Below are 13353 nucleotides of genomic sequence, written 5' to 3'. Positions count from 1 at the left end.
TTCTAATATGACTGATTTCCCAGATCCTAGAAAAGAGTTGGCCAGATGTCAGAAATTAATTAAAGACTTAGGAAATGCGCACGAGCCAACTAATAAAGATTGGGGTGTGGTGTTAAGGGCCTGTCTTCCTTCCAATACAGATATACAAAAGTTTATTAAGGATTGTATATTGGAGGAGGACAAAACCTTAAAAGACGAGAATAACCAAGAAACCATTACTAGAATTACCTCACAACTGGCCAACTATTTCCCTGTAGTAGTGAATTGGAGTACAATTTTCACTATCAAACAAAGGGATAGTGAAACTGCAACGGATTACTTTGCTAGGGCACTGTCAGCAATGACATGGTTTACTGGGATATCTGACATAAGAGAGGATCCACATCACAGGGAGGTGGCTGTAACGGTATTGATGGATGGTCTCAGAGAAAATCTAAAGACAAGAGTACAAACCTCATTACCTAATTGGAGAGGCATCACAGTAGATTCCCTTACGGAGTCTGCTATGGAAAATGACAAAAATATTTTTAGGAAGAAAGAAGAGAAGAGTGATAGGTTGATGAAGGTAAGTATAGAAGCTTTAGAGGGAATACACACACGACCACCAGCATACAACTCACATAACAGGAGACATAGAGTAGTGAAATGTTACAACTGCAATGGAGAAGGAAATATCATGAAAGATTGCAGAAAGGAAAGAGACAGGACACCTTGAGGGCTAGCACATAGATACCCACAAAGGAGAAACACACATAGGTTAGAAGACTCACACCTACCCGCACATGTTATAGCAGCAAATGCTGTGCTGGAAAGTGATAGTCAGCGATAGGGGTCAGGTCATACCTGTAGTCTACAGCCAGTGAGGTTAACTGACAGTCTGAGGGAAAAACCTACAATGATAGTTGACAAAGCTGCTAAGAAACAAACTTTTCTTGTAGATACAGGGGTGGCCAGATCAGTGATAACCTCTCCTTTTAATCTACAAGTAACTAGCAAAACTATTGCAGCTATGGGGGTAACAGGGAGAGTGTTACATTATCCTTTGACTAAACCTGCAGAAGTTACTATCGGGCCCCTGCATACCAAGCATTCATTTCTCTTGGCTGCAGCAGCTCCTACTAACTTACTGGGAAGGGATTTGGGGCCCGATTCATCAAAGTTCGCAAACGCATACGCATCTGCCTTGCATACTTTGAGTGACGTAAACCGAAATAAGCACCTCAAACAGCAAAAACACACCCCCATGTGGTCTAAGTGACGGAAATAAGCAGCGCAAACGTTAGAAAACACACCCACCTGCGGATCTTTAAACATGCTACACGCATAAGCGACGGCTCTCAACTGATTGACGACAAGAAGCCAAGCAATGCAAACCTCACGCCCACTGTGGGAGGGACCCAACAGTTTGTTTACACACAACACAACATAAATGCCTGGGGCTTATTTTTACGACATAGCTCTCTACTCATTAATCACTGACAAATAACAATGATGTGCAGCACTCTGGACGGTTGTTTTTCCTTTGCTACCAATTAACCTAATACACACTTGTCACAACACAGCAGACATGAGTTCAAATACTGAGCATACCCATAACTAATGTGTGGACTGGAATCATTAACCTAACAAGAAATAAGAAATGGGACACAATGTTTTTTTTTTTTTTTTTGCATTTGTTATACACGCTCAACCATATTGTAAAATATGCCCTCTGATTTATACTGTATTGAAAGTAAATATTTATTTGGAGGGAAAATCCAAGAAGCCTCACGGCCTATACTTCACATGCACAGTATTAGGTGCATGCTGACATTGAGTATTCTAAATGGACTAAGGGGGGGGGGGTGTTGTAGGTGACAGCTTCCTTGGAGGTAAATGCAACATTGTCAGCAAATAGACTTTCATCTGGATCCATGGCGTACACGTTATGTCATGTACTCAGCTTTATCCAAACAGGCCGCTCTCCACACTCCAGTACCATGGTCCTTTGCCTCGCTTGCACTTCTGCCTTACACCATTGACGCCACTTCTGGGTACACTTTAGAGGTTCTCTTCAATGTGTCACTGGCTTTGCTCTGATACTTGAACGTTACCTTGGAGTATCACTACAATGACATATGTATTTGGGGGAATTGGTAACTAGCTAGAGCGTTTGACATTTTTGGATTTTATCTTGCACACAGGGCCTACAGATGCAATACCTCTTATAGGGGTGGCTTGTTCGTGGAGGGCACATGTTACTTTTGGATTACATGCAAACAGCTAAAGAAATCCTTTTGTGTTTTACAAATGATGTTATAAGCAAAACATCTTTCTTCATTACTCTTTTCGGACTATTATATATACCCACATGTTGTGTAATGAGATGAATAAAGACACACACACCAAGGTTTGTTTTTTTATAAAGTTATATATTTTTAAAACACAACAATCTTTTCAAACTATTTACATATACATCAGAGAACAAATAAATAAAATATCATAGAAATGAGGCCCAGTAGGCCAATTTAAAACGCAGGTTGCCTACAATGTTCCCAATATGTACGTGGAGGCCTTCCAGGTCCTCCACAATTTGACCCATGTGGGCCATCAGTTCTGCTGCGGTGGGTGGTGGTGGAGGCCAATTGCCAGCTTCCTCAGTGGGTGCTGAAAGAAATCAGAAATTAAACATTACATACATGGATACATATTTCATCAAACAGACAGGATTTACTAGAGATGTTTACTGTTACATTACTTTCAAAACTTAGGCCTCTGGCCACAAAACCATTTGCACGCACATTAGACATCGAGAAGGCATTCGAATCAATGTACTAAATTCTGGTGAGCCACGGGGAGAGGGCCATGTACAGGGTTGTCTTATCCAGCATTATTGGCCCCAGGTCTATGCACTACATGGGCCACTACCTATACAATCACTCACAGGAATTCAAACGATTTTGGTGTATATTAGATTTTATAAACAAGTCATTAATATACTGACGAGTTGACCAGGCTAGCGGCCACATTGTTTTGCCCAATGCCCTGCGTGCCCATGTGTTAAGATGGCTATGGCTGTGGTTTGAGTGTTTAATGCGCCTAAAATGTATAGGCAGATATTATAAGTGTTCGACCTGTGGCATTTAAGGCACCATTTAATCAACATATGTCACAGCAGGGATTATGTACAAGTATAATGCACATGTCAATCTTGTATAACTATGTCCATCACTTATCGCAAATACTTACAATCTTCCAACTCCACTGCCTCTTGGCTGCCTGATGTGGAGTCCGCTAAATCCTGGGGCTCCCGGTCAGCCTGCTCCTCGTCCTCCTCCACCGCTGCTGCCACTGGCACCGGCACTGGCACCGCCTCCTCCTCCTCCTGCTCCTCCACTGCCATTGCCACTGGCACCGCCTCCTCCTCCTCCTCCGACACTGCCACTGCCACTGGCACCGCCTCCTCCTCCTCCTGCGACACTGCCACTGGCACCGCCTCCTCCTCCTCCTGCGACACTGCCACTGGCACCGCCGCCTCCTCCTCCTCCGATGACAGTGGCACTGCCACCGCCACTGGCTGCTGCTCCTCCTCCTCCTCCTCCTCCTCAGCTGCCTGCGCCTCGACGAATGCCCGGCGGCGTTGGCGGCGTTCCCAGCGTGCTCGGTCTGTTTGAAAAAAGGAAATATAAACAAAAGGACATGTTAACACAATCACCATTTGAAAAAAACTATTGTATTTTGACAATCAGGTGATCATACATATTTAATCAACTTTACATTGTCAGCAGGCATAAATATTTGCTACTAACAATGCAAGGAGGTAAACATGATGAACACAAAGCATTTCACATGACTTGTCAGCCCAGCACAGTGGTCTAGTGGTTAGCACGTCTGCCTCACAGCACTGGGGTCAGGAGTTCAACTCCCTGATGATAGTTACATATGTGTGGAGTTTGGAGGCTTGCTCCATATTTGCATGTGTTGTCTACCACACTCCCCAAACATACTACTGGCCGCCTAATTAGGTTTTGTTCACATTTGGCCGTAGTATGTTTTTTTCATGTAGGTGCTTTTAAGTCATCAAACTCCCTTGGCCCTGGTCAATTAGTTCTCTACAGGACCACCGAATTAGTGGATGGAGGTCAAAAAGCTTTGAATGTTGAGTATACTTTGGAAATCACCCTTTGTTGGGACTACCTTACAGTCTAAAAGAGTCTAAATAGGCAGTTAAGTAATAATTGATTAGCTATATCTAGCACACTATCTAATCTGTTTGCATCTTATGGGAGCTTGCAAAAATCAGTCTAAACACTAAGGTGTTTTGTATTTGAAACGTGCCTTTTAAATCTTGGCCCAATAATGACAACACATCTTCCACTCCAAAATGTTTTTAAGGTTAGACTAGCAAGTTACAGCACTCGGGTCAAGACTTAGAATGCCTGATTTCCTAAACCACACTTAATGTTGAGAATTGTCACACAAAAACATTTAGGTCAGTAAATGGTTAGCAGACACATTTAGGACACAGGAGCCAAAGCTTTTTGGGTGCACTGGAAGGGGCATGACCTTTATAGTGTGCTTGCACATAGTTATGTAGGCCATGTCAGGTGTTTAGGGTGAACATATTTACAAACATAGGGCCTGATTCATTAAGGATCCTTAACTTGAGAAACTTCTTATTTCAGTCTCCTGGACAAAACCATGTTACAATGCAAGGGGTGCAAATTAGTAATCTGTTTTGACCATAAATTAAATACTGACTGCTTTTTCATGTAGCACACAAATATCAACTTTAAACTTCCGTGTACAAATAATCTATCAAGTATCTGTGTGCTAAATGAAAAAACAGTGAAGGTTAAATTGTTGTGATTAGCAAACGTGCAATGTATTTGATTGAAAAATGTGTCATTTTGAGTTGAAGGTACTATGTGAGACAATAATGTTTGTCTATTCCACAGATGGGCAGACTATAAAGGACGCCTGAAAGCGAAGCTTGTTGAGCTTCACAGGCATGCTCAAGGCACTGGTGGGGGGCCTCGACTACGTACTACTTTAACACCCCTCGAGGAGCGGGCGAGGGCTGCAATAGCCCTGGTGGAGATAGTTGGGGTGGGCGACATAGACACTGGCTCTAGCCCACCCCGAACAGGAGAGGCCGCTCCACTAGGTACATGATGAGTTTGCTTTCTTAATGTCTGTAAAGCTTTGTATCTGTCTGAGTAAAAGTGTCAACTCTCAGGATGTGTGTGTGAAGGTAAACTTCAATTGCACAATGTGTTTGCCTATCACATAGTAGGAAATGACATTTACACACTGAAGACAAATGGTCTCAATATGTAGGGCTCATCCTAAAATGTCAGACCATAAGTGGCAATGTTTGTATTTGGGGAGCGGAAAGGGCTGCTAGCACATTCAAGGGAAGCTGACACTTTACCAATGCTACATCACGCGTTGTAAGATGTTTTTGAAAATATAATATCGCACCTTACTCATTGATTCTAATTACTTTATTTTACTTATTATCTCTCTACAGCATGTGAGCAGCAGGCGCCTGCTTCACCGGTGGATGAAGAAGTTGCCCGTGATGTGGAGGAGCCTCAGCTGCCTCCAGCTGAATATGTAAGGCAGCGGACACTCGCACGCGCAGCCGAAAATCTTAAAGACGTCACTCTTGCACAGAATGTTCACCTGTCACACATATCAAGCACTGTCCAACACACGGATCAGCAAATCGACCGTCTCACTAACACACTCTCCGATTTCATGAGCACACACACCTCTTTACTGACGACACTCGCCACCAAAATTGATAATTTAAATACTTCAGTGACAAATATTGCAACACTCCTGGGTGATATCTTGCATGTCCACTCCCAACGCACCTCCGGCACAATCCCTTCACCCAGCTCAGATTATTTGTTCGCCAGCCCCCATACCCAGTTGTCTGTCGCCTCCGCCCTCCCTGATGTGTCTGTCGCCTCCGCCCTCCCTGATGTGTCTGTCGCCTCCGCCCTCCCTGATGTGTCTGTTGCCTCCGCCCTCCCTGATGTGTCTGTCTCTTCCGCCCTCCCTGACCCCGAACTATGTCGTCTTATGTGTTTTGCCTTTGCTCGTGGCTATGGCCAATCCCCTGTTGTGCCCACTTCCCCCTCGCCTGTCGTGGCCCCATCCCCATCCCCTGACCCTGCACCTTCACCTCGTCGGACACAACCCGCTTGCCTTGCCCCATTGCCTGGTTCCTCTGACTCCTCTACATCACGGGTGACAAGAAGTCGGAGTAGGGGAGCCTCCCGTCCAACCGGCTTAAAAAAAACACGGAAAAAGTAATTTGTATTGTTTTACCCTCACAAATATAGTTTAATATATGACGAAAATATGTATATTTTTTTTTTTTATAATAAAAAAATTCCTACTACTGAAATGTCTATTTCTTTTGTACGGCAGATTCCATAATGTTTTTTTTAATAACAATGCTTGTTATCAAGTCTAACCATAGTATAATCTCCAAACAAACTGGCTGATTCATTTACGTCTTCAAACAAATATGTATCTAATATCAGTGTGCTGACCAAAACCATGCCATGGCCCTGATTGAGTAATGAACCTAGATGTCAAGGATACATATTTCTGAATGCTGCTCAAAAGCCTTTTAAAATGCAAGTGGTGCAAATTAGCAATAGGTTTAGAGCACGAAAATAAAAAAATGTCTGTATCCTAATGTACCGCACAAATACTTGATAGCTTATTTGTACACTGAAATGTTCATGTCAGGTAGGACCTCTCCTACCCCAAAATTACATCTCCAATGACATTTTTGGTTTACATCCCCCTCCAAACTGACATGCTTTGCCCTTGCTTAGTTACTTTGCCTTACCTTTCCAGAATGATTCTGGCCCATGGTTTGCTGAAGAAGACTTAAACAAGAAGTGTATCAAGGTAAGCTTCTTAATGCTTTTGCCACAGTGTTTCTTTATTTGCCTGACTAAATAATTGCAAACACAACGTGCAACTACAGTGCCCCTTTAGAGGTAGGGCAAATCATTCTGTCAAGAAAGTATTGCATTTGCAAACTGTAACCTGACACAAAGGAGCCACAAAAGACAGGTGTTAAGGTAACCCAAATAAATGTAAATTTTTTTTTTCCCATGATGGCACAGGACAAATATTGTTAACTACTATTTTGTACAGGTAAGAATCTGTGCTAATTCTAAAAATCTAATAAGGGATTTGTATTTAAGATTAGTGCTAATGCACAGTGTGTGGTACACTGGACGTCATTTAGCATAACAGTTATTTACAAGTAACCTCATGACCTTATTGCACTAAGCACATATAGGTTGGGTCTCACATTTGGATCTTAGGTGCACTTACCCCATCAGCCGCTGTCATATCACGGCTACCTGGGTGCCTTCTGGTCGTCAGCAACATTCCCGTCCTCCACAGCTCCGTTTGTAATCAAACACACACTGTTTGTTCTGCTGCATGTGCACAGGCATATTGGATGCAGTCAGGTGATCATTCCAGATCAACCAGATTCAGCACCTGTGATCCCATTAAGTGCTCAGCCAATAGTTGCTTGGGACAAACTATTTAAAGCTGCTGCTGTGATCTGTTCATTGCCTGAACAACACACTTCTCTCCAGTGGATAGTTATTGGCCCCAGTGTTTCTGGCTGCATTACAAAATCTGTGTTTGTGTCCACATTCTCAGACAGCTCATTCCCCTGCTAGATTGGACAATCAGCAAGAACATGAGCAGGAAGATCATCCAGGCTGCTCTGTTCAGATTCACACCTGCTGCAGGTAATCCCAAGGGTCCCTGATTCGGATCAAGAAATACAGACTACCGTGACAGTTTGACACACTATATGGGTGTATGTAGTGCTGTGTGTCTGACTAATCATGTAAGACGCAAATGAAAAAGCTTGGAGTATAGATATGGTTTGGTCAGGCAAAGAAGCACACTCTGTAATACAAGTAAGTAGACTCCAAGAGGTAGTTTGTCCACCAAACTCCTCTATCCTGTAAAGACTTTTCCAAACTCTATGATCTGATCCCCCCAATCCATGATAGTTTAAACCAATCTGGAACTTTGAATACATTATTATAACAAACAGACCCTAGAGTTTCTTACGTAATGTACACTGATACATTCATTGTTAAAGTGGGCACGTCACTTGGATTTGGCTCCCTTCCAGTTTTGGAAAACATTTATGCAAGGCCAAGCAATTTTATATAACGGGCAACATATTATCATTTGAAGCTTGGTATGTTGTGATTTCTTGCCAATACAGACACAGGTACCCATTGCACATGTTCACCCTCTATAAGCCAAAAAAACTGGATGCCTCACCTAACAATGTAAACATCAACAATATCTACCAGACATTAATCCCTCAAAATACTGTGTGCTCGGCCCAACACTCTTGGATTAGATCAGGGGTGGGCAAACCTGTCCTCAAGGGCCATATCCAGTTCATGTTTTTAGGATTTCTTTAATCATGTACAGCTGAGTTAATCTATTTGGCTGGGTCAGTAATTATCCCACCTGTTTCTACAGACAGAAATCCTAAAAACATGAACTGGATATGGCCCTTGAGGACAGGTTTGCCCACCCCTGGATTAGATGGTGGTAAAGGAATTTGAACATGGAGCCATAATCCTAAAGGGAGGATATCTGTACATTAAGGCTTTGTACTTCCCTTGCCCAAGGCATGGACAAATGCTGCAAATTATTGTTAACATTGACTAGCATGTTTAAACAGACATAGGTGGTATTACGACACACACTTTGAAGAGAAACAAAGGTGGAATGTGAATTTGTCACTACTTTCCACTTTCAGAGGGCAAGCTACATGAAAATGGTATTGAGAATAAATTTCACATTTCTACACCACAATAACATTGGAGACCTACATTATCAGGTTCAGCAAACATATCAAGTGACTGCTGCCTAACAATGGGTAATCAGACTAATGTAACTAGTTCTCATGTGGAGTATCTATGGTGGCTGTAAGTTTACATATAGCTGCCTTGACCAATTAGCAAACTAGGGGCCTGATTCATTAAGGATCTTATCTGTCATTTTTTGCTTATCTTAAGCTAATCCACTCTGTTCATGCTCAGAAAAGGGAGATAAGAAGCAAAAGCCACTGCATAAGTGACGAATTTCTTACGCTAGGATGAAAATCCATCTTTGCTTCACTCTTATCTCCCCGTTTCTTCGTAACAATAAGCATCTTACCTTTTGCACAAGATAAGAAGATTACTAATGATTCAGGCCCTAGGTGATGGTATTATGGCCTTGTAGCAAGACTCCACTAGCTTAGTGCCCTAATGCATTCCCCATAATTGTTAGTGTGGGGTTTGTGTCTGGCATGTGGGTGTTGGACCACTTTGAAACAAAGTGCCACTAGCACAAGCGAAAAATATTGTTATCCCATTTGGCCAAGGGCCAAAAGTTGGTAGTGTGTGACCTGACACTGCTAACAATTTTGCTTTCTTTATATACATTTACCTGTAATGTGATGCCTATATTCCTACGCACATCACATGTTCGCTCTAAAAGCTGAAAGTGTCCAAACAATTTACTACTAAGCACCAAACACACATACAAACCTCCACCCTATAGACATTTTCTAAAACTATACATTTACCCCATTTAGCGTGTTTGTAGGCTATGGTGTATCTGTGGCAAAGGAGAAAATAACCACACCTAGATTTCATATATTCATTTGAAATAATACCTGTTCCACAATAGTTTTGAAAGCACTACACATGGATTTATGGGTATTAAAATATTAATCAGTGCACTGTAGTAATGGTACAAAATGGCATGACAACTGATTGCTGACACATTTGCAGCATAGGCTAGATTTATTACATATATGAATTCAAATGTGCTGACAAAAACAAAGCAAACAAGGTAATGGTCTGTGTGTGTAAAAATTCCTTGGATTAAGAGATGACAATCTGGCCAGACTGAAGAGACATAAGCAGGCTTGGAGCTCTGGAGAAATTCAACAACATGTAGTGAGACACGAATTGCACAAATCCAAAATCCACGCCAACACACCCTGTTGAACGAAAGGCAACAAATTAATATGGCAATATTAGGTCAGACAACTTGCATTTTGATATCAAGAGATTGAGCAATGTATTGGCATGTGTAAACAAGCCGGTAATATTATAGTGTATAATAATGGCTTGTGTGTTTGGACTATACCTAGGATTCTGAATGCACTATTTGACTTAATTTGAAACACCAAACCCATATGTTACATAGCTAGCATCTGCCCATATGTTTTGTTTGTGCAACCACACATTGCAGGCTTAGTAACGACGACATTATTGTATGGAGCACACTCACTGGCCAATCACATTTTAGTGCAGATAGCACTATACTACTTACATTTGAAAACACCCTTCACCATGGCAACATCCACCAACTCCAAAAGGAAGTGCAATGGCAGAAAAGCCAGCACTGCAGGCCAAGTGTAATCTAAAGGCTGTAGATATAAGAAAAACAAATAAAGTGTCAATAATGTGCACTTCTCAACACTATATGTGCTGATCAATAAACTGTAGAAAAACCAAACATCAATTATGTTGCCACATTAGGCTGTTGATTTAAACTACCCCATTAACGTGCATTTAGCTAAAGACATTAAGGCTAAACTTGGAGGCATGAAGCTATACTTTCTACACACATTGTAAAGGTAAAATACAGGTAGGCATGGTTTTTCCCCTATTATTACACATATAAACCATTTCAGTAACACACCAGACCATGTCTATTCATATTCCCATTTTGAATAACCATACCTTAGATAATCAACCATTGACTAAGCTTGCACATGATTTGACCACTGATCTTTTAAATGTGAAGATATTTATGTTTTGTTCCAAAAAAAAAAAAAATTAAATAAAACATTGACCCCTTACATTGTAACATGCTTTGTCCACTAGAACATTTACTTATTTTTTATCCTTTGCTCTCCTTAATGACTCAAGCACAGAGTGTTAATGTGTCTTTAAGGTAGGGTCTGAAAAACCACACTTCAAATAAAAGGTATTAGAAAAAGAAAATAGAAAAAAAAAACAAAAAAAAACAGTATGGACATTCTTAATGCAAAGTATTTTAACAAGGGGTATGTAATAAAACAATATCTGGTTTCTACTTACCACACACACAGACAAATGTGGAATGTCAATAAGCAATCACTAGACACCCAAAAAACACAATCCAGGACCAAGATCTGTGGAGGGGAGGGTAAACAGGTACAAAATAAATCAATATAGATGGATAATCTTTATGTGTGTTACTACAGTCGAGAGGTATCTATGCAGAGACACATCCCAAGTCTACACAGTTGCCTCAATATTCAAACTCTGCAGCTAATTAAAGACTTTTCCACTAACCTTCAACATAAAATTCTTAACCATTAGGACCTTTCAGCATAATTTTCTATCTGTATCTCACCAATATCTTTTCCTACAAATAAACATGAGTGTTGAGCAAGGTACAGCAATAAACTGCAGAGATTATGAAACATTTCACCATTAAGGGCTACTTACCCAGAATTGTGAATCTCCCAACAACACAGAAGGCCAAGCAAGGTCTTTTTAAGTAACACTGTAATTAGTGAATTAAATGCAGGTGAGTAGGCCGGAGAGTATGCCGGACACGTCATTAGGAGCACGCAGGTGCGTTCTAATTAGCCAAGTGTGGTTTTGTGTAAAAGTGACCTGACATGTGAGCAACGTTTATTTTCTGTAGGTAAGTAGAGATTATAACGATTATTACAGATGTCATTAATGAGCTAAGCTGTTAGTGTTGTGGCAATAGTATGGGTAAAATAGTTTTAAGTACAATTCTATGAGGTATAATTCATTTGCATGTGCTACATTTAGATGTGCCACGATAGTGTAGTGGTTATGTATTTCACCCCCCAATACTAAGTGCAGAAGTTCGAGGCCCCAGGTCAACCCTAAGCACCAAGTGAGTTAATAAAACACATTATTAAGCATACTCCTAAAAGTAAAAAACTATATGCAACTGCTTGTATTTAGCGTAAGATTCGCAAACGCGCTTAATTCACGTTTGTTTGGTGACGTTTTTGCAGCTCCTGCTGCTTTAGTAAAACAGTGTTTTTATTAATGTGTGTGTTTATCTAGGGTTAATATTTTAATACCACGTTATCCATCATGCTGTTCATATTAATTGCAACATGGCCAATTTATCAGGTCTAAGACAGTCATTCAGCTGTGCTAACTAGTTAATGTGCAGTTTGGTGTTGGTGTTTCAATGTGAAGTATAACTCAGTGAATAAAGAAATGAGCTTGCAACAACAAGGTAATGAGTTTGAACCCTGAATGATGCGTGTATGTGGCTAACCTTGGTATATTTACAAGTTTGAGGGTATTTATTCCACTCTGTGACTTAGTATATGTTTTGGTGTGTAAGGTGGCTATATGTAATGTTCAACAGTGTTATCAGCTACAACACAGCAAAGCAGTTGTTGGCAAAGACTTTGGATTTCAAAGACATAGGAATTCTGTACTGGCAACAGTGGAAAAAGCTAAATGCTCCACCAAATCAAATTGTAGAAATGGGAGCAATAAATGTTCTATTTTTGATTTGTATTTATCAACATGGATATATTTCGATATGCATAAATTGTGACTCTGCATGCACCAAATCTTTCTGGGTATAATATTTCCAAGTATTGCCATCTTTCCCCATGTTTTAAGGGAAACAACTTATGCTAGAAGTTGCTGGTCATCTTTAATTTGTATTCTATTCCCTTGACATCACCACTTGTACAGTGGTGTAGCAGTTAGGCAATCCACCTTGCCAGCTTGCTACGTGGGTTCGAGTCCTCACCAGCCCTCGGCTCTTAGGGATCATTAATATCCTTAGACAATTTGTGTTGCTGTTAAAAGTGTCCCTGTGGTAATAGTACACTTGTTTTAAATTTGCATAAATCATGTGTGTAAAACACTAAAATATATTTTCGAGTTATTATATGTCTATTAATATTATTTGTTATTGCAAACGCACCATCACCAACTGTCAAATCAGGCATGTAACATATTGAGACTAATGATATTGGTAATTGTTCAGAATGGTTGGAGATTTATCATAAATATTTATGACAAAGTCTATTGTTTGGGAGACATTTTACATAAAATGAAATAATTACCCATGCAGTGTGCACAACAATTCCGGCAGTGGAATGAATGTGGAATGCACTGAGGCAACCATTCCGGCAGTGGAATGAATGTGGAATGCACTGAGGCAACCATTCCGGCAGTGGAATGAATGTGGAATGCACTGAGGCAACCATTCCGGCAGTGGAATGAATGTGGAATG

The 13353-nt window shown here is 40.8% G+C and overlaps 1 protein-coding gene and 1 long non-coding RNA gene across 3 annotated transcripts; both read right to left on the bottom strand.

Moving 5' to 3' along the window:
• Window positions 1-1845: 1845 nt before the first annotated feature.
• Window positions 1846-7434, bottom strand: LOC142109154 (uncharacterized). Of its 2 annotated transcripts, XR_012680294.1 has the most exons (3): window positions 7351-7434; window positions 3229-3645; window positions 1846-2646 (listed from the first exon to the last, which is right to left on the bottom strand). XR_012680294.1 is itself a non-coding variant. In XM_075193230.1 (2 exons), exons 1-2 carry the CDS (start codon window positions 3695-3697, stop codon window positions 2480-2482), a joined length of 636 nt encoding a protein of 211 aa, XP_075049331.1. In that variant the 5' UTR covers window positions 3698-4437; the 3' UTR covers window positions 1846-2479. The 2 variants fall into 2 exon arrangements, 1 of the variants encoding a protein (XP_075049331.1); XM_075193230.1 differs by lacking the exon at window positions 7351-7434 and having other exon boundaries at window positions 3229-4437.
• A 2390-nt stretch (window positions 7435-9824) lies between these two features.
• LOC142109361 (uncharacterized) lies at window positions 9825-11293 on the bottom strand. The gene is made up of 3 exons (XR_012680353.1): window positions 11163-11293; window positions 10390-10486; window positions 9825-10054 (listed from the first exon to the last, which is right to left on the bottom strand). It is a non-coding gene; the product is annotated as an uncharacterized LOC142109361 (long non-coding RNA).
• Between the last annotated feature and the right edge of the window lie 2060 nt (window positions 11294-13353).

The sequence above is a fragment of the Mixophyes fleayi genome, chromosome 12, assembly GCF_038048845.1.
Source record: "Mixophyes fleayi isolate aMixFle1 chromosome 12, aMixFle1.hap1, whole genome shotgun sequence".
Lineage (NCBI taxonomy): Eukaryota > Metazoa > Chordata > Amphibia > Anura > Limnodynastidae > Mixophyes > Mixophyes fleayi.
The sequence above is the reverse complement of the archived record's forward strand: the minus strand, read 5'-3'. Positions and strand labels throughout refer to the sequence as shown.

Excerpts from the sequence above, each read along its gene's own strand:
- LOC142109154 (XM_075193230.1), bottom strand. The coding sequence starts at position 3,697 with ATGGTGATTGTGTTAACATGTCCTTTTGTTTATATTTCCTTTTTTCAA. Across the intron at positions 2,647-3,228 it reads GGCAGTGGAGTTGGAAGATT|CACCCACTGAGGAAGCTGGC; the intron begins GTAAGTATTTGC and ends GATTTCTTTCAG.